The sequence below is a fragment of the Tamandua tetradactyla genome, chromosome 8 (assembly GCF_023851605.1).
Source record: "Tamandua tetradactyla isolate mTamTet1 chromosome 8, mTamTet1.pri, whole genome shotgun sequence".
NCBI lineage: Eukaryota > Metazoa > Chordata > Mammalia > Pilosa > Myrmecophagidae > Tamandua > Tamandua tetradactyla.
Window position 1 is genome coordinate 55,591,267 of NC_135334.1, and position 21,114 is coordinate 55,612,380.

General features: G+C 36.0%; 1 protein-coding gene and 1 long non-coding RNA gene across 4 annotated transcripts in view; one reads left to right on the plus strand and one right to left on the minus strand.

Annotated features, from left to right (window-relative positions):
• The window catches only part of GRM5 (glutamate metabotropic receptor 5), a 543,390-nt gene that overhangs the window by 439,731 nt on the left and 82,545 nt on the right, over window positions 1-21,114 (plus strand). For all 3 annotated transcript variants that reach the window (XM_077113320.1, XM_077113321.1, XM_077113322.1), the window contains exons 4-6: window positions 7,374-7,620; window positions 15,254-15,422; window positions 20,670-20,796. In XM_077113320.1, coding sequence (XP_076969435.1) covers window positions 7,374-7,620; window positions 15,254-15,422; window positions 20,670-20,796 — 543 coding nt within the window. The remainder of the gene's footprint in view (window positions 1-7,373; window positions 7,621-15,253; window positions 15,423-20,669; window positions 20,797-21,114) is intronic.
• Window positions 1-21,114, minus strand: part of LOC143644390 (uncharacterized) — a 205,198-nt gene that overhangs the window by 104,042 nt on the left and 80,042 nt on the right. Inside the window, exons 2-3 of the long non-coding RNA XR_013156663.1 lie at window positions 7,153-7,203; window positions 4,643-4,704 (exon numbers count right to left, since the gene is read on the minus strand). This is a non-coding gene — a long non-coding RNA (uncharacterized LOC143644390). The remainder of the gene's footprint in view (window positions 1-4,642; window positions 4,705-7,152; window positions 7,204-21,114) is intronic.

Consider the following 21,114-nt stretch of genomic DNA (forward strand, 5'->3'; position numbering starts at 1 on the left):
TAGCACTGAAGCTTGAGGTAAACAAACAATGGACACAGGATATACAAAGGGAGGAACCAAGTTGGATGAGATATATGATGAATTCAGTTTTTGATCTGAATATAAGGCCCATGTTCTTGAAGAGACATCTGGTAGATCAGTTAATTTCAGATGTCTAAGGTGATAGAGCACCCTGGTTAAGGGCACAGACTCTGGAGCCAGAGTGCCTGATTTTAAATCCTGTGTAACACTGGGTAAGTTAGTTGATTTCTCTATGACTTAATGCCTTCATAAAATAGAACATATCTCATTGGGTTTTCTGAGGATTGACTGAATCAATATATGCATACTGAGAACAACGCCTGGTATTGTATAAGCATTATCTAGTATGAATAGTTAACTATTATCATCTGGATTGGAAATTAATACAGGAGACCTCCCATATAGGGCTCTTGAAACATTGGGAAAGCATACAGAATACGAGATGCTTAAAGGACAATCTTAGAAAATATTAGTAAATATTAATATTATTAAATAATGATATTTTAAAGATGTAACCAGAAAGTTTGAGACACAGCCAATTATTCTGCTGATTATTTCGCATGTTGCTTCTAATTTCAAAATGTACACAGAATCTGATCTCGCCTCACCATCTTACTGCTGTCACCCTACCCTGGGCAACTAGTGTCTGTTCTCTGAACTACTGCATTGGCCAACTGACTGGCCTCCCCTGTTTATGTCAAACAGCACATTTGGTTCCCTTTCCCCAACAACTTATTTCTTATTTCTCACTTAACAACACGCTGATTCATTTGTTTGCTTACAGTGAAAATTAGGCATCGTCTTTGATTCTTTTTTTTCCTCTAAAACCCCACATCCAATCCATTAGCACATCTTATTCTCTGTGCTTTCAAGATACTCAGAATCAGACTCTGGACTAAGTCACCCTCATCTCTGAGCATTCTGTTGCAGTATTCCCTAAGTTGCCCCCTTCTTGTGCCAGTTTGAATCTGTGGTGGACCCCAGAAAAGCCATGCCCTTTAATTCTCATTCAATATTGCTGGGTGGGAGCATTTGATTGTCCCCATGAAGATGTGACCCACCCAATTGTGGGTGGTAATTTTTGATTAGATGATTTCCATGGAGGTGTGTCTCCACCCCCTGAAGGTGGAGTTGCTTACTAGAATCCTTTAAAAGAGGAAACATTTTGGAGAGAGTCCCTTTTTGGTACAGCCACAAGAAAGCCAGCAGACACTGCCATGTTCACCATGTGCACTTCCAGCTGAGAGAGAAACATTGAACATTGTCGGCTCTCTTGAACCAAGGTATCTTTCCCTGGATGCCTTAAATTGGACATTCCTATAGACTTGTTTTAATTTGGGATAATTTCTCAGCCTTAGAACTGTAAACTAATAACTTATTAAATTCCCCTTTTTAAAAGTCATTTTATTTCTGATATATTGCATTCTGGCAGCTAGCAAACTAGAACACTCCCCTTCTCATTCTGTTTTCCAAGCAGCAAAGCAAAAACTTTTTAATGAAAATTAGGTCATAATTCCCTGACAAAAACACACTAATGTTCTTCAAAGCTATGCATTATCCAGCCTTTGCCTAACTCTGCCCTCTGACCTTCTATTATATTTCTCTCCCTGTTACTTTTTTATTTTTTTTTATTCTTTTTATCAACGGAAAGAAAAAAAAAAAGAAATTAACACAACATTTAAAAATCATACCGTTCTACATATGCACTCAGTAATTCTTAACATCATCACATAGATGCATGATCATTGTTTCTTAGTACATTTGCATCGGTTTAGAGGAACTAGCAACACAACAGAAAAAGATATAAAATGTTAATATAAAGAAAAGAAATAAAAGTAGTAATAATAATAAAAAACAACAACAAACAAACAAACAAGCAAACAAAAACAAAAAAAACCCTATAGCTCAGATGCAGCTTCATTCAGTGTTTTAACATGATTACTTTACAATTAGGTATTATTGTACTGTCCATTTTTGAGTTTTTGTATCTAGTCCTGTTGCACAGTCTGTATCCCTTCAGCTTCAATTACCCATTGTCTTACCCTGTTTCTAACTCCTGCTGAACTCTGTTACCAATGACATTTTTCAAGTTTATTCTCGAATGTCCATTCACATCAGTGGGACCATACAGTATTTGTCCTTTAGTTTTTGGCTGGATTCACTCAGCATAATATTCTCTAGGTCCATCCATGTTATTACATGGTTCATAAGTTTATCTTGTCTTAAAGCTGCATAATATTCCATCGTATGTATATACCACAGTTTGTTTAGCCACTCTTCTGTTGATGGAGATTTTGGCTGTTTCCATCTCTTTGCAATTGTAAATAACGCTGCTATAAACATTGGTGTGCAAATGTCCGTTTGTGTCTTTGCCCTTAAGTCCTTTGAGTAGATACCTAGCAATGGTATTGCTGGGTCGTATGGCAATTCTATATTCAGCTTTTTGAGGAACCGCCAAACTGCCTTCCACAGTGGTTGCACCCTTTGACATTCCCACCAACAGTGGATAAGTGTGCCTTTTCACTCTGTTACTTTTCACTCTGTTACAGGGAGAGAAGTATAATGGAAGCTCCCCTTCTATTCCTCAAAGAATACACTGTGCAAATTTGCACAAATGGCTAGTATCTCTGTCTGGTAGCATACTTCTTCCAGATCTTTATATGTCTGCCCTTCTCTCTCTCTCTCTCTCTCTCTCTCTCTCTCTCTCTCTCTCTCTGTCTTTCTCTCTCTCTCTCTCCCTTCTTCTTCCCCTTCCCTCCCTCCCCTCTTTCTCTCTTTGTCCTAACTTAGGTCAACTCAAATGTTTTTTGTTCTTCTTCCCTCTTAGATTGCTTCCCTGGCCATCCTATCTAAAGAGTACCACATCCCAATACTCTGTTTCCCCTTAACTTTGCTTTATTTTTCCATGTCATTTAGAAATTATTTTATGGGGTTATTGCTTATCCTCTATCTCCCTACAATACACAGAAAGGTCTGGACACTCCTGCATTAGTGCCTAATGCATTTCCTGATGCAGAGTAGGATCCCTCTGGAGCTCAGAGTGATCTAGCCCAATATGTTGATTTTCAAATTAAGCCTTAGCAATTAGACAGAAGAATGTGAAGTGCAAAATGGGCTGAGAGTAGGATCTCTCAGCTAATAGAGATACAAATCTCATCACTGTTCCAACCACAGGATCTCTTCTTACATTTAATTTAATTAGATGTGTGCATAAACTTTTGTTTGAATGAAATATTTTCACATTCAAAAATTTAAAACCACAAACTCTTTTTTATCCTAATCTAACTTCCTTATTTGGAATGTGAATAAACATAGAAGAACATTAGTAGTAGAAGCTGCATCAGAGACTAGGAAAGTTAAATCAATTTATCTTATCACATACTTTGTAAATATAAACTCATTTAATCATCTTATAAGTCTACTAGGTAAATACTATTATTAAATCCACTACTCTTTCACGCAGAACAGAAAGATTAGTGAACTTGTCCAAAATCACATGGCTGGTAACTGACTGAATGGTGATTCCTTCCTGCCATCTGGTCTTAGAATCTGTAGCTCTTGGTAGGTGAAGTACCTTCTCTACCACAAAGTAAAAAGACATCTTGCCAGTTCACCTTCAGATATATGTGGAGTTAGGAAGAGGGTAAAAAGAGACAAAGGTCTAAATCAGAAGACATGCTAAATCCCTAATTCACCAATATTTCCCCCATAGTTGCAAATACTGAGTCTATTGCATTAATATCATATCAAATGTGGATACAACCTACCAATCCCCAAGAAACTAATTCTGTCAGGTATTTACCATTATCTTGATTTCTTTAACTTGTTCTACTATAATGAAAATAATCCCTAAATCATTAGGTTCTGCGAGGGTTAAAGCATTTCATTAAGTCCTTATTTTGCTAGTATCCATTCTGACAGAGTTCTCTCAGCTACATGCAGGTGACAGCTCAGCTGTGTGCTTCTTCCTCTGATGGAAGAAGTCTGGAAAGAAGGTGGGATGATTTAGGCAGGTTTCAAAATTGAATTTCTTTGAATTGACCTCCTAATGCATCATAAATGCAAAAGCAGGTAAAGACATTTTTCTTATTAAAATGCATGCATCAAAATCACTTAGGAAGAGATTGCAAAGGTTAAATTTCCTTTAGTTTACTTCTGGCAGGTTTTGAGAATTTGTAGTCATTTGGAATCTCTGGGTAAGAAGGGAAAATAGTCACCAAACATTTCTGCAGGACTCTAATGTTGCTCATATAGGACAGTTATTCTCAGATGCCCAACAAGCAAATGAACAATCTCCCAACTTAGTGTACAAAACACATCTGCACATTTTGGACCCAGGCTTTGGGCAGCTTTAGCAGGCATTATTTGGTAAAACAGAAACATGAGTTTCTAGGAAAGAACCAATCTTGTTCCCAGTTTCTATTCCCTAACTTTAATTAAAATGTTTTTAAAAAGATACAGTAATTAATATTACTCAAATTTGCTTATTTCCAGAGAATAACAATATAGTGTATCAAGAGCACTAGACTTGGCATTAGATAATCTTTTCCATTCCTAATTTGTACTAACTGTGTGACCTTGGAATATTGACTTAACTTGTCCAAACCTCAAGTTTCCTTACCTCTACAGTGTGGATACCAATTCCTGATAGGTATATCTATCTTGCAGTGTTGATGAGCGTCACTGAAAAATGCAAGAATTATTTTGAAAAGTAAAGTGCCAGACAAATGCAAATTGTCATTATTGCCCTGTTCAATTTAACAAATGGTTCAGTAACCATACTTTAAATACTGTGATTTAATTTACAAGTGAATAAGGCTCAAATTTTGCCTTTGTGTTAGTCACTAATTTTTTTAGACAAAGTAAAGAAAACTCAGGAAGGGAACCTGAATGATGACAGCCTGAGAACTCTGCTGGGTATCACATCAGGTGAGACCTTTGGCTTGTTTTCATTCCCTAAAGTCTTGAGCACATAACTTAGTGGCTTATATTTCAATACACTTATTAAGCATCTATGTTATGCTAGGCTGTGAGTGAGATACTTATGACTTTATTATAACATGTAATTCTCACATCACCCTTGCGAGTCACTATTTAACAGATAATTAATGTGAATTTTAGTGAGTTTAAATAGCTTGCCCAAGAAACGGAACTAAAAAGACACAAAGCAGGGATTTGAACTTAGACCTTCCTATTCTGTTCATAAAAGGAAAATTATAAAATGAGAATCAAACTAACATAGTATTAATAGCCACATAAGCACCTAATGGTGAACTCTGATAGTGGGCTAAGAGGCTGAGTTGTAGTACATGGCTTAGAGTCAAGATTAAGCACCTAAGCATGGCCCAAAGATCACCACTGCCCAACAATTTTCTAGAAATAGTATCAATCACTTCATTAGCTCCTCCATGTAGGGAGTTAACTTGAGAAAGGCAGAGGTTGGACTGACTTCAAACTGGACATTTCAAATTTCCTTCCCCCTAAGTATGCTCATGTTACTGTAATATGGCGTTCAGGGTTGTCTGAGAAAGATATCGAGAAAGTGATAGGGAGTTCAAAAGAGCAAGATTAATTTTAGTACCTGTAATCACAGTGGTCTTCATAAAGAAGGTGCTCTTGGAGCCTTGAGAAATGGCTAGGATTAGCGTTCGTGGGGCTGAGAGGCATGAAGGAAATATAGGAATCAAGAGGAACTGCAAAAATATTTGACTGAGCAACTTCAAGAATGGAGTCACCAGCAGTATGGGCTGAAATATGGAAAATGAATAAAGTCTGTGTGGAGAAGAAAATTCTAAGATTTGTTTAGAAAGTAGGTTGGGCTAGTGTCTAGTCCTAAAATAAAGGTAAGATTCCTCAGCTTATATTTATGTCAGAATAAACCGTGATGATTACCCCAGAGAGCCTCCCCATTCAAGAGAACTTTGTATTTGGACCGGCAATAGTGAACGGGATAATATGCCTCTAAAGTGTGAGAAGTTATGAAGGAACATACTATCCTTAGAGAGTGTCTTTCTTTCTTTCTTAAAGCAAACTTATTCCCAAATAACGAGTTCTGTCTTTATCTCAACTGTTCTTTTCCCCGTGTTGCCTTTCTCTTCTTATGTTCCTCAATCTAACTGTCCTTCAATTCCCATTCTATACCAATCCTCACAGACTCTGCTTCCTAAATTCTTCTGCCCCTCCCCGTGGCCTGAACCCTTGGCAAGGTCATTTTTACCTCCTACTGGGATCACTGCATCATCTTTATGGGTCTTCCTACCTCCTTTCCTACAACCCTTTAAACCTTTCTATATAATGTAACCAAAATGTTCTTTCTAAAATAAAATCTGATCATGATCATGTCCTTCTCTAACTCAAAACACTTCAGTGGATTCCAATGTTGTTACAATAAAGTACAGAAATCTTAATATGTCTTCAAAAGTCTTGCTTCCCTCTCCCACTTCAGTTCTCACCACTCAGCCTTCTTTAGTTTCCCTAGCACATCCTGCTCTATCTCATCTGCGAACCTTCAAACGCACTGCGAACATTCTTCTGGCTACTCTTCATCCAACTAATGGACACTCAGCCATGATGCTCAGCCTCAGTGACCTTCTGGGAAGCCTTCCCTGACCTTCAGTCTGAGTCTGGTGCACCTCTTAAATCAGACTTGCCTCAACATTTATCAGAACACATTGTAATTGCCTGCTCAGGTGCTCTTCTGCCTCAAGACTCTAAGTAAATGAGAGCAGGAATTATGCATGCCCTCTTCAGCATTATAATCTGATGCCTACCAAGTGCAGTCAGAAATAACAGGCACTCAATCCATATTTCTTGAATGGGTAACTCATCCCAAATGCTAGTGCTTTAATAAAATACTCCCAAGCACTCTACTCTGGAAGGGCTCTCTTCCTCTATAGATTTTAACTCCATGTGAGTTATACATATACTTTGAGATTAAAAATGATGGGTGACAATTCTAAATAAATTAAAGGTGAATTGGTGGATAATTTAATTTGTTAACTAAGAGGATTTTGTAGTTTGGAATATGGAGATTAATTGAGGAGTCCTAAATCATTAGGGAAATTAACCTATTCTTTGGTTAAATGTATCATATAGATACAGTGCACCATCCTGTATTTTTCCCCAGTATACCTTGTTCCTGTTGGGAAGTCAGGTCTTTCTTGAAGGTTTTGGAAGATAAACCTGGAAATAGAAGAATATTATTAGGCATATGATATTGGTTCCCATGTCTTACAAATGCTTCTAGTTCTATGGTAAATTGTGTCAGTACAGCCTCTAATTATTGAGGGTCCATGGACAGGGTTATAGTCAAATTAAATAATAAAATGAATCCCTAATTTGTTTCCCAACAGGTTCTCTGACTCTAAGAACACATCATGTTCAGGATTCCAAAATGGGATTTGTGATCAACGCCATCTATTCCATGGCCTACGGACTCCATAACATGCAGACTTCTCTCTGCCCAGGCTATGCAGGCCTCTGTGATGCAATGAAGCCAATCGATGGGCGGAAACTTTTGGACTCTCTGATGAAAACCAATTTTACTGGGGTTTCTGGAGACATGATCCTGTTTGATGAGAATGGAGACTCTCCAGGAAGGTATGGTTATTGTTCTCCTCCAGACAACAGAGCCTGAAAGAAAGGCAACTCTTGACCCTTGAGCACCTGTTTGTCTTCTTTCTGATTATTTAGGCTTTCTGGCTAAGTTTGGCTAAACCCAATGCACAGTGATCAAAGATAGAGAGAGGAAAGTCCGATTTCTGTGACCAGGGAAAGTATTAATGTGAACAGTCAAAATGTTGCTTAGAATTCATTGCCACATTTCAGGGACCTGAACTTAGAAGAGGATCCTTGCTAATAGTAGCTCCCATGGCTCTCTGCACAACTTACTACCTGAATGTACACCCATCCTACCAGCAATCTTGGTTTAGGGAGCTTCTATATTCTTCAGATAAACTAGGGCTCATGCATGAAACACCTGCTACCATCTCACATGCTGGACTTCAAAGTGTCAGTTATTTTCAAGTTGTGTAGCCAAAATGGAAGTTGGATGCTTTTCCTACTCTGAAAACTCGAACAATCTTGCCCCAAACAGGCTGTTTGACAAAATATACTGACTTTTCACATGTGGTTACTTTTTTGGTTTTTTCAGTGCATCCATGGTAGATAAAAATGCAAGCACTTTTTTAGTTTCAAAGAAACATTTGCACTTTTTATATGACTTCTTTGGGCAGATCAACCAATGGGCTCAAGCCTTAGGCTCTGAAATCTCCATAAGTGTTTGTATCCCCACATGAATCTCTAGAACACTGTCATCAGCTTACGACTTGCTCATGGACTTTTGATGATTATAACTCCAATGGTTTAAAGGGTTTTTATCTCATGCACCTAAGCCAGTCCCAAAACCAGGTAGTAAAGAATTGGCTCAGATCACTCTGCTCTGTTCCAGCGGCAAGCCTTAATGGATCAGGCAGAACATCACCGTTTCACACATGATCCTGAAATATGTTGTAATGGCATATTTTTAGAACTTTAGTTCTTAACTTTTTTATTGGACTATGAATCCCTTTATGACTCAGATGAAATGTATAGATTATTCTCTCCAGAACAATATATGTAAAATTTTGCAAACAGTTTCCTGGGATTCACAGTTGGCTAGAGACTATCCATGCACTATTAAAGTTGGGTATTACATTCACCTCTTAATAAATTATCAGAGTTAGTCTCATTATTATCTTTTATAGCTGAGGAAATCAAGGCTTATGAAGGTTAAACAGTTTGCCCAAAGACATAGTCTAATAAATGACAGAGCCAAGATTCTAACTTCATCTCCTGGGCTTCAATTCCTAAGTTTATACAACAACCTGATGATTAAGTAGACAAGTAAGATTGAAATAAAAATGTCAGTATTTTCTGATAAATGTGTTTGTAAGTATTGTGTAATTTTTTTGGAGAGTAAAAGTTATTGCTCTGCTGGATCAGATTTCCCAGCTGGGCTAGGTACCAAAGCCTTGGGTTATTAGGGAAATTCCTAGTTTGCTAGTTTGCCAGGGTTTCAAAGAAAGATCCTAAATGGAGGGAGAGGTGGAAACTCACTCTGGCACACGCAGTTGAGGATTGTTGGCGAGTACTTTATAAACATTGATTTTAAAACACATATCTGATTATACTATTGCATGTATGCAGTCTTTTAATGAAATCCTTGATGCTAGGTGTGTTTCAGAATTCAGAGTTTTTGAATTTAGAAACGGTTATACAGTTCATATTATGCTCCCAACAGGATGTGGGGCAGTGCTCTTTAATCAATACAGTAGTATTCCTGCAACAGAAAGTATGAATGTTCATGTTCAGTGAGATAAATAGACCATAAATAGCCTTATGACAGTTAGGGTCAGCTTTTGCCACTAGGTAAATTCAGATTGGGTCAGTTTGTTGCCAGTTAAGTTATGAAAAAAACTCATAGTTTTCAAAGTTCTAAGGTTTCAGAATTACAGATAAGAAATATGGAACTTTGCATTTACCATCAACAGAATAGAGCAGGAGACAGCAAATTTTATGTCCGGGAACCAAATCTAGTTTACCTCCTTTTTTTTGTAAATAAGTTTTTTTTAACACAATTGCATTCATATGTTTGGGTATTGTCTTTGATTGCTTTCATACTCTAATGGCAGAGTAGGGCCATTGCAACAGAGAGTATCTCACAAAGACGATAATATTTACTATCTGTCCTATTCTCTAGTATTGACTATCCATTGAGAATGAAAATTTAAGAGGTCTAGCTTCCACTTGGGATTGACTATAATTAGGTAATGAAAACATGGATGGCCAGTAATATTTATGGCACAACTGAATGATTAAAGCAAAATTATAATTTTATATTATGGAGTTTATAAGTCTGAAGATATAAAATATTTGAAAACAATAGCAAAAAGGGAGTGTTTCGGTTTGCTAAAGATGCTGGAATACAATATACCAGAAATGGATTCGCTTTTACAAATAGGATTTATTAGGTTTCCAATTTGTACTTCTAAGGCCACAAAAATGTCTGAATTAAGATATCAAGAGGGCGATACCTTCTCTGAGGAAAGGCTGCTGGCATTTGAGTTTCCTCAGTCACATGAGAAGGAACATGAAGACATTTGTTGGTCCTTCTCTCCTGGATTTCAAAATGGCTCTCTCGGCTCTCTCAGCTTCTCTGGGTCCTTCTGGTTTCTCCTGGGACATTTTCTTTCTCTCTGCTCTCTCCAAAATGTCTCTTGAATGTGCTGGGTCATATCTCCATGAAAACAACCTAAGCAAAAGGTCCTGCCAACAATAGCTCTGTGTCCCCAGGGATGGATTAAAAGTACATAGGATTTTCTGCAGCGCCTAACAGATTCAAACCAGCACAGGGAGATTCTTATATTTTACATTAAGTGGCACAATATTAAGTAACTAACATAAGTAGAATAAGATAAATTAACAATGCACATTGTAATCCTTTGAGCAACAACTAAAATATGAATACAAAGAGGAATATCTAAAAGAAATAGAGGAATACTAAAACAAAAATTGATTAACCTAAAAATGCAGGAAAGGGGAACAGAGGGACAAAACAGATGGGGATTATAGAAAATGAAACTAGAACACTAGAAATTTGCATATTATCTGACCTGTTTTGTAAACCGATTCTTAAAATGTGGCTCTGGCTATAGCAAACCTTAGAGATTATCTGTTTCAACCTCCAAATTTTCTTGTAGAAAACTGAATCCCAGAGAAAGGAAGAGATATGCCCAAGGTCACATCATCAATTCGCAAGAGAGTAAAGGACAGTATGCAACCTTTAGGCACAAACATCAGTTGAGAATAATCTTTGTTTTTTTCTTCATATTACATTTGAAAGGTATAGAGTTTTTGGTCAAATCAACACTATGGTTTCTCTTTAATTGTGACTATCCAACTCCAAAGGAATTATTATTGCTTTGTTGCATGGACCAATTCTTGGAATTTCTATTTTGTTGGCAAAGGATATTGACTCTCTGCCAATTTGTTCCATAATTAAGATTTTTTTTTTAATCTTAGCACCAGACTTATAAACTGAGACTACCTTAGGAGCCATATAAGTACATTATTCTCCGCAGCCCCTTTCTCCAAATGATGTTTTAGTTTCCCAACAACAACCTTACTTCAGCCCCTTGAGTAAAGAGATTTTCCCTATCTTCTCAGGAAAACTGCTTTAATTTTCAGAAAATTCTAATCATTGAGAAAGTTATTTATTTTTGTTCATCTGAACTCTAGTTCGTTTAATGTGTATGTAGTGCTTCAACAGAACTTTTTTCTTAGACCATGTTTTTATTTGTTATATTTTGTTTTGGGGATATACAAAAGTCAGGCCTCTTAAACATTCATGCTCAGTGGATACTCTGTACTAGGGAATAAGAAACTCTTGTTCTAGGGGACAGATAGTAAATACTTTCAGCTTTGTGAGGTAATCTCTGTTGCAACTGCTCAACTCTGCCATTGCAGTATGAAAGATTACACAAAATTCATTTTTTCAATTGTTGAAGATATATTGACTCTAATTTGTGGTCAGTTAAGAAAGAGACAAAAATGAGGAGTCAGAGAGAAGCATAACAAGTAGGAGAGATTAAGTAAACAGGTTTCACATACCCAGACACAGAAATGAGAAAGAAGTTAAGGAGCAGAAATATTCTGAAACAGAGGCAGCACACAGTGAGTGAGAGGCAAAGACAAGAGAAAAGAAGAAATAGAATGAATGAGAATAAGAGTAAGAATGAAGATGAGGATGATGAAGAGGAGGAGGAGGAGAAAGAGAAGGGGGTAGGAGGAGGGGGAGAAGAAAGAAGAGGGAAGCAGCAAAAGGGGAAGTGGTAGGACAAGGAGGAAGAGAGTGGGTGTGATGTCAATCCAAGTGTCACGTGATTGGAAGACACACTAATCTTTCCTTCCAAAACTGAGTATGTGCAAATCTCCAAAGCCAAAAGAAAAAGATCGCACATAATTGCTGATCTTTCATCAAATATAAATTACAAATTATAGATTAAATAATCAGTATGCATTCCTGGAAGCCATTAGAATATGTGTTTCAATTTATTTATTTATTTATTTATTTATTGCATGGGCAGGCACCAAGAATCAAACCCGAGTCTCCAGCATGGGAGGTGAGAACTCTGCCTGCTGAGCCACATGGGCCACCCAAACAGGTGTTTTAATTTTATTGAAAATTTAAGGAAGGATGGGTGACAGTGGCTCAGTGGCAGAATTTTTGCCTGCCATGCCAGAAACCCGGGTTTGATTCCCGGTGCCTACCCATGCAAAAAATAAATAAGTAAAGCTGTTTTTGAAACATTCATTTTTTCTCACTGTAGCTGGAGAATAAAATATGTATCCTATCTCTGAAAATGAAAAATAAAAACAATACAAATACACAAGAGAAGGGTAAAATCTTCTTTTGTAGAGAATTAGTACGACCTACCTAATTTTACAGTATACCACTACCAAAGACTTTTAAAGCATGATTATATTTCCAAGCTATTGTCAACAGTGATATACATCTTTTTTATTTGTCTTGCAGGAAAAAAAAAAACAATTACCAGAAACTAAAGACTAATTCTGAAGGGGGTGTTCATTGTCTCTAATGCAATTAGAACAGGTTGAGCTATCTGAGCTAAAGGAAGATTTAATTTTTCTTGATGAACTGTTTGAGCTAAAGTAAGATTTAATTTTTCTTGAAATCATTTCCCTGACAAATACGACATTCCCCCTTCTAAAGAATTATGTATATTTTTCAAAAACCAGATCCAACTTTTTTCAGTATCTGCTATATAAAACAAAAGATATCTGGATATAGAGACAAGAGCCTTAAAGTGTAGACCAAGTCATATTTCTGAACTATTTAAACAATGAAAGATTGATCTCTTAGCACTATTGAGTAGATTTTGGAGCAGTTTAGTAAAGAACAAATAGCAGCGCTTGAAATCTACAGGCCGAGTTTAGACCCTAGATCGTATCCTCGCATACTCTGTCACCTGGCCATACTCATTAATCTCCCTGAGCTTCAATTTCATTGTAAAATTAATAGTTTGAACTACACCTTACATAGTTAAGAATTGGTAGAAATATGGTTGATGACTTATTTTGGGGTGAACAATGAACCCTTCATATTTCTTCAAATCAGCAGCAGCAAGAAGGGAAGCCTCCTGACACAGACATTTCTTTCTTTCTCTCAACATAGGTTATTTGCTCACAGAGAGTCACCTTTTGGAGACCTAGAAGCCCCATATAGTTGAAGTAGCCAATGATATAATATATGAATTCTTTTTACCTTAGCATTCTGTGTTTTAATATCTCAACTCATTACACACTTAGTAGCTGTGGGATAATTGTGATAGAGTAGAAAGTTGTAGGACCAGTTTTGATTCCCATTGGTTGGTACTTTTGATATAGAGGTGGAATTTAGATAGCTACTCAAAATTATTACTAACTGACAGCAAATAAAGCACTGTAGATAACCCTTAAATGACCTAATAGCCAACAAAGTTTAAGAATGAGTTCACATTCTGAAAAAGATAGTATGGTAAAAAAAATATGAGTAGGAGGGGTGCAAGGGTAGTTGAGTGGTAGAATTCTCATCTGCCATGTGGGAGTCCTGGGTTCGATTCCTGGCCCATGCACTCCCCACACCCTCACCCTGCAAATAAAATGTGATTGGGAGTGGAAAAAGTAAGGATCCCTTTACCGTGCCAATCCCAACAGATTAATGTCAGCTTTATTCTCAGCATTTCTGTAAAGAATCTTGGTCTGAGTATGAAAACCTAGTCACTTGAAACTACAAGTTAGAAAGTTTTGCATCCATATACTTTTCCAGAAGCTCTGCATATCGAGCATGGAAATTTTGAGGAGGCATTTGTAAGAGCCTATCTGCCAATTCCATAATTCCTGGTGAGTGAAAGCATAGGGTACTTTGCTTACTTTTCTAGAATTGCTTTGATCAATACCACACAGTGGGTAGGATTAAACAATAAGCATTTATTGTCTCACATTTTGAAGGCTAGAAATCCAAAATCAATATGCCAGCAAGTCCAGGCTTTCTCTTGGGGTCAGATGAATTCCGGTTATGGCAGTTGTCTATCACACGAAGATCACTCTCTCCTTAAGTCTGCTTTTCTTGTTTCCACTGACTTCTGGCTTCTCCTAACTGACTTCCTCCAAATTACCTCTCTTTATCAGGCCTTCAGTCCTATGGCTTAAGACCGACCTTGATTCAAATTGGCTTCATTCAAAATAGGGCCATTGAAGATTCTATTCAAAATGAACTACTAATAGCACCTTCAAAGGTCCTATTTACAAATGGGCTCACACCCACAGGAATGCAAATTAAAACCCAGCCATGTCTTGGGGACATAATTCAATCTCCAACAGGTATAGTGAAGATATTGTATACGCATCATTGTACATTGCTCATCCAGTGTTCCCAGATGGAAAACTTATTTCAGAAATGCTTCTCTGGAAATGTTCTTGTATATAAGAGAAAGATTGTAAATAAGTATTTTGGTTTTTCCCTCTTTATATTTCCATCCCCATACTCAAAATAAGAATAATATCTAATATAGATTAAGAACTAGCAAGATGTTAGTCTCTTCCATCATTTTTACATTGCATGAGGTTCTGTAAAAACTATCTATTTTCCAACTTATTTTAAGTATCACTCCTGAAATTGTCTTAATATCATGAAATTTGCCTTTGGTAAAGAGTAAAATCAAAAGGTAAATATCAGACCCCAACCAAATAAACCCCACATTCTCTAAAATTAAAGATTTACCAAATTTCTCACTTGATTACCAAAGGAAAATTTTATCATTTTACTTCAGTGGAGACAATAAACTTTTCTCTTTTGTTAGGAGCCTAACTGTAGTACTTGTTTAAACTTCTTGAGATCATTTCAAAATCTTTCAATCTGCTGAGGTCAAGTCACTTTTTCTTTCACATTGGATTATTTTCTATTTCAGGTGTAAGCTTGAAAGCAAAAAATTGCCTCTGAAGAGAAAGTGCAACAGCAGGGGTTTTTATTTGTTGTTTGTTTGTGGCATGCTAAGTGTGCTGACATGGAAAACTCAAGTGTCACTAATATGATAGTAGGTACATTTGGGGGGAGGGGAATGAAACCTATCATTTTCTCATAGTTTAATATTTAAATCATTAGCCAATTGTTTATTATATTTCTGTTCCTAAGGTATGAAATCATGAATTTCAAGGAAATGGGAAAAGATTTTTTTGATTACATCAATGTTGGAAGCTGGGACAATGGAGAATTAAAAATGGATGATGATGAAGTGTGGTCCAAGAAAAATAACATCATTAGATCTGTGTGCAGTGAACCATGTGAGAAAGGCCAGATTAAGGTAAAATAGAGTGTGTGCTCCTTTAATTTTTGTTGTAAATTCAAAAGTGTTAATTATCACTGGCTATTTTGAAAAATTGGAATCTTGTTTTACCTTTTACATTGTAAAGCTTCTAAGGTCAGAAGTTTGGATTTGTTTCTTTTGCTCTCTTCCCATTAATTCTTTGTGATATCTAGAGTACAGTCTACAGTAGTCATAGTAGTGTGGACTGATTGGACCAATGATGAACCAATGGTAGAAATATCCACACCATTTCTACTTAGATGGACAAACAGTTCAAAGCTGGAAAGTATGGTATCTTCTGATTATTTATCAAAGTCTTATTAATATGATAGTTGATATCAGTAGGGCCAAAATAAGTGATATACCCTTTACTGTTAGAATATTTACAGTCTAAAGAAGAAAAGTATCATGGCCACAGACAAGCAACATCATAAAAAATGTGATAACTTTTTTAGGAAAGGAAAAAGTGGGGTAGGGAGGATCTTTATAAGTTCAAACAAAAGAGAAGGAAATAGATTTCTTCTGAATAAAATGCCAAAAATAAGACCATGAAAATGGGTCAGATTTCTGAGAAAGATGTGGAGAAAATATCATTTATAGAGAGGGAGCAGTTATAAGAAAGTACAGAAATGGTTGATTGAAAACTATTTTAGAAACAGTAAATGATCTAGAATGCATGGCTCTAAATGGTTATAAAAGTGAAAATTTAAGTGATAGGTTGAAACCAGATTTATGAAGAATTTTGAATGTCACATTAAATAGGTTGCTTTTTAATTTTATTAAATGATCAGGAGTCAGAGAATAAGTTTTACAAACATTGATATAAACCGGGACAAGCAAAGATTAATGAGTAGTGTTATGAAACATGAATTAGAAAGGAAGAGACATTTTAGAAGTACACTATGGTTGTGCTAATAAGAACCCCCAAAGAAGAGAAGAAACAGTGAGAATGGAAAGGGGCAGGGAAGAAATTTGGTAGACTCAATCAATTCTGGCAGATGACTGAAGGTTGTAGAAGAAAAAGAAGACCCAAGCACATCAACTACAATTTAAAGTTTTAATAAATCAAATATGCAGTTGTCAGAGACAGAAAAATAAGAAGGGCTTTAGTGAAAAGAGAGTGGGTTAGTTTGAAGGCATGTTGTTTCTGAAATCCAGCCTGCTATGAATAAAAATAGTTTCAAACAATAATAAGAAATAAGGCTGAAGATACCAGATTTAAGAATTAATTGCACAGAGCTAAAGTTGAAGTTGTTAGAGTTGTTGAAGACTGAACCTGAAAGTCAGAGAGAAAAATCAATGGGAGCTGAGATCAGATCTTAAATAAATGTGAGCCAAGATCAAACCTGCTCTTAAAATGTAAAGAAGCAAGAGGGAATGGCAGCAGAGAGAGGACAGGCTCAGTGAGGGAGAGAGAACCATGAGAGCACACTATCACATAAGATGATGGTGAGTGGAAGAAAGAGGACGGAGAAAGAAGACAACTGGTCAAAAGACATGAGATTTGAGAGTTATCCTTTCATTGGAGCTTTCTGGAAACAGAACCTTGCCAGACTGAACAGAGTTGAATGGTAATTGTGCAGCAAGAAATGCATGATGAAAACCGTGTGGTAGTGTGAGGTTATTGCAAAGCTGCTTTTAGGTGAAGTAAGACCAGACTACACTTACAAGAAATAAAAGCCAAGGAAGAAGGAGAGGATGGAGATATAATTAAAAAGGGAGATACCTGTTGAGGTGTAATGCTCTAAGAGAAGAAAAAAGGTAACATTTACGTAATATATTTATCATCAAATAGTTACTGAAGTGCTCCAGTAATGTAGTAGAAGAAGTGCACACACCTGGAGCAGTTGACTTTGTTTTTTCTCAACCAATCTTACCTTTGCACTGTGGAGAACACATCTGAAGTGTTTGTTCATTAGTGTTTTAGACTGAAATTGAAATACTTCAGTACCAACACTAACGTCCTCAATGACTGGTTCTGAATACATGGACACAAGAATAGAGAGAAGAAACACAAGGTGCATGAAGATAAATATGAACTTATTTATATCTGTTAAAAGATTTAGTATCTTATGGAATATATGAAAATGTATATGTTTTATTACAATGCACAGCAAGGGTTAGAAAACTATAACACACAAGTCAAATCTGACCAGCTGTCTTTTTTTAATTAAGTTTTACTGGAACAGAGCCATGTTCATTTGTTTACATATCATCTAAATGTGACTTCATGCTATAATGAAGGAGTTGAATAGTTGAGTTGTAATAGAGACTATGTGGCCCACAAAACCGCAAGTATTTACCATCTGGCCCTTTGCAGAAAGAGTTTGCTGACCCTTGGTACTCAGTGACAAAATATTTCTATATCGTGTAGTTAAAATCATCATGTAATTTTATATTCCTTTATAGTCCCTGAATATTGAATTTTCTTCATTTCCAATAGTTTCCTATAGAAAGATTATGCTGCGTAAATTCCTACATGAAAGGTGTTTGTTCTAGACCCTTCACAGCAACATGATTTGAACCTATAACTTCAAAATGCTGAATGGCTGATTTGAGAGAGTCATTTATATATACTATCATATCACATTTTATTGGAAATAACACAATGGAAAAACTTTACTCCCTATTAACACATTTTTAATAGTGGTTAATTTTAATACTGGTAATATTGTAATAATGTTTGCTTACTTTAATTTTCAATCCCCAACTCGGTTTTTTTTCAACTAAACTCCATTTTCAATCTTTTTAAAACACAATTCACTGCATTTTCTTAATATGGTTTAAGGTTATAATTGAGCAACTTCATTAATGAGATCAACATCTTACAGCATTGTTCAGAGATTTATAAATTTACTGTCTATGAAAGTGATAAATCTAGCCGAGTTTCAAATATGTTACATATTGGTATTCAGAAAGAAAGAACCACTACTCCCAGGTTGTTGAAAAAGAATTGGAACTGCCATGAAAAAGAATTGCAACAACCTCTGGTATTGAACATGAATGTGAAATAATAAAACAAGCAAAAACAGTGAATAAATTAGAGCTGAATGATCAGAAGAGGCCATATTAAGGTGTCACTATTGATTCATAAGGAGACTGCAATATTGGAATTATTCTTGGAAAAAAGCACAAACTTATTTTGGTAAAAGCGGGAATTCACTAACCAGTGCAAATTGAATCACATGAAGTCAGCATATTTCTAGGGGGAAAAAATCAGCTGTTTTTGTTTTCCAGGCCCTGCTGAGTCCTGGAAAAAGAATCCTTCAGCATTTAAAATATACCTCCTTGCATTGCAATATACATAATTGTCCAGGGATGGATTTACCAAGGGTGGTTGAAATTACCTGGAAAATGATTTTTTCATTTTCTATAGGAGTATTTTATATACATATAATTAATAAAAATAGATATTTTTAGAGTGCTCTATGGTTTACAAATCCTTCTGAAAATTTTAAATCCTCAGGCAACCCTTGATGAAATGTATTATTACCACTTCCAATTTACAAAAATTATGGGCTTGGGTTGAAGAAACTGGGATGAACTAAGAACAGTTGAAGGCCACACAACTACTTAGTGGCTAAAGTAAGACTAGAACCCTGGTGTATCTTGATTCCCAGGCTTGTAATTCTTTCCCCTACATCTTAAAAAAAATACAATAAATTCTATCTTTTTATATACCAGTAAGGTTCAAATATTCATGAGCATGAATCTTAAAGTCCCCCACACATTGTTTGATCCACCCTCAATTTTCTGTCTTCTATGAAATGAATAAAATAAAACTAAGGGGTGCAAGGGTAGTTCAGTGGTAGAATTCTCACCTGCCATGCGGGAGACCTGGGTTCGGTTCCTGGTCCATGCACTTCCCAAAAAAACCAAACAAGCAAAGCAAACCAATACAACAAACGAACAGACTAAATTTCAACAAATGGTGCTGCAATAATGGGATACTCACATAGAAAAATAATGAAATGTGAGCCCACCATGCAGCAGACAAAAATAAATAAAATAAAACTACCTACCTCATACAGATATGTTCTGGTTTTAAAGAGACAACAGTATATAGCATACACTAAATGATTAAGAAATTATATTTAATATTATTATGAAGAATATTTTAGCTGGATTAAGTAGGTCTTAGCAGCAGTTTTGCCTCAATTAAATGATTATTTTAAGGAAAGGATTTTTCAGGTTCTTTTCTCTTCATTCTCTACTTGTATTTTTGCTGTTTCAAACACCAGCACAGAGAACAGTAGAAAATGTAAGAAAGAGATGCCAGCTTACAATCATATTTAGTTGTAGATATCTAGATGTTGTATTATCAAAGGACATTAATAGAGCTAGCATATCAGACAAGGAATATAAATTGTAATAATTGTTGTGTCTGGTTATTAATCACATTTTAAATTATTTATAAGAATGTTTAGTGAATACTATCTCTATTTCACAGAGGTTATTCATGCAACAACGATGAAAAATAAAAGGTTGCATGCATTTCTAAAGAATAACGTCTGGGACTGTTTCCGCTGTTAAATCATTTCAATTATTTTCCACTGCTGTAAAAATCAGACAGATAAAGAAGTGCATAATAGTCTCAGTGACTTTATCCACCTTCATCCCAAACAAAACAAAGTTACTCAAATAAAAAGGAACAAGAATTATGGAACCAGATTTTCAGTAGAAAAGGAGATAAGAGAGTAACTCCAGAAAAACCTTCATCTTCTGCATCTTAGTTCAAGCTTCTGCCTTTCTACCCAATGCACATTCCTAATTCTTTCCTATAAATATGGAAAATATTTTGAACATTAAGAGTTACGTAATGCTTCTTTGTTATTCAGCTAGAGTTAAGCCAAGGTAAATCAAGAGATTAAAAGTTCTTCATTTGAGAGGAAGAAAAACACAGACCCTGAGGAAAATTCAGTTATTTAACGATATGTTTATGCATATATGAGCACAAATACAGGCACTTGGTTAAATATAGTTACCTGAAGCTAATTATCCAAAGACCTATATTTAAGCCTTGACCTTATTACTAAGCAAGTTTATGGTATAGGACTAGTAGTTTAAACTCAATCTCAATTTCTTTAATAATAATGTGAAATAATAATATATATACAGACTATCTGATAACATCTGAAATAATAAATGGGAAAGCCTTTTTTTTGAAGCATTATATGTTTTTAAAAAGCACTAGGTTTTTGTATATGCAAACAAAATAATCAATTTTTTAAATATTTGCTTTAGGTGATCCGGAAGGGAGAAGTCAGCTGTTGTTGGACCTGTACACCTTGTAAAGAGAATGAGTATGTTTTTGACGAGTACACCTGCAAGGCATGCCAGCTGGGGTCCTGGCCCACTGATGATCTTACAGGTACATGTATCACAATATCAGCATATGTATGTATATTCCTCAAAATTCAAATGAAAAAAAGACATGGGAGGAGAGGGTCACATCTCCAAGTATTTACCGTCTTAGGTGGTCCCTAATGGACAGATGATTACTTTATTAATAGAAGCCCTTCCAAAGCCTAGACTAATCATCAAAATGTTTCGGTTCAGGGGGAGTTCTGCCCATATCCCTCCCTCATCCCCCAAACTCTATCTGAATCCTTACGTTGTTTATTGAGCATTCTCAGTCTATCCTCAGGATGAGCAGGAACCCACTTAAGTATGTCATTTGAGGTAGAGA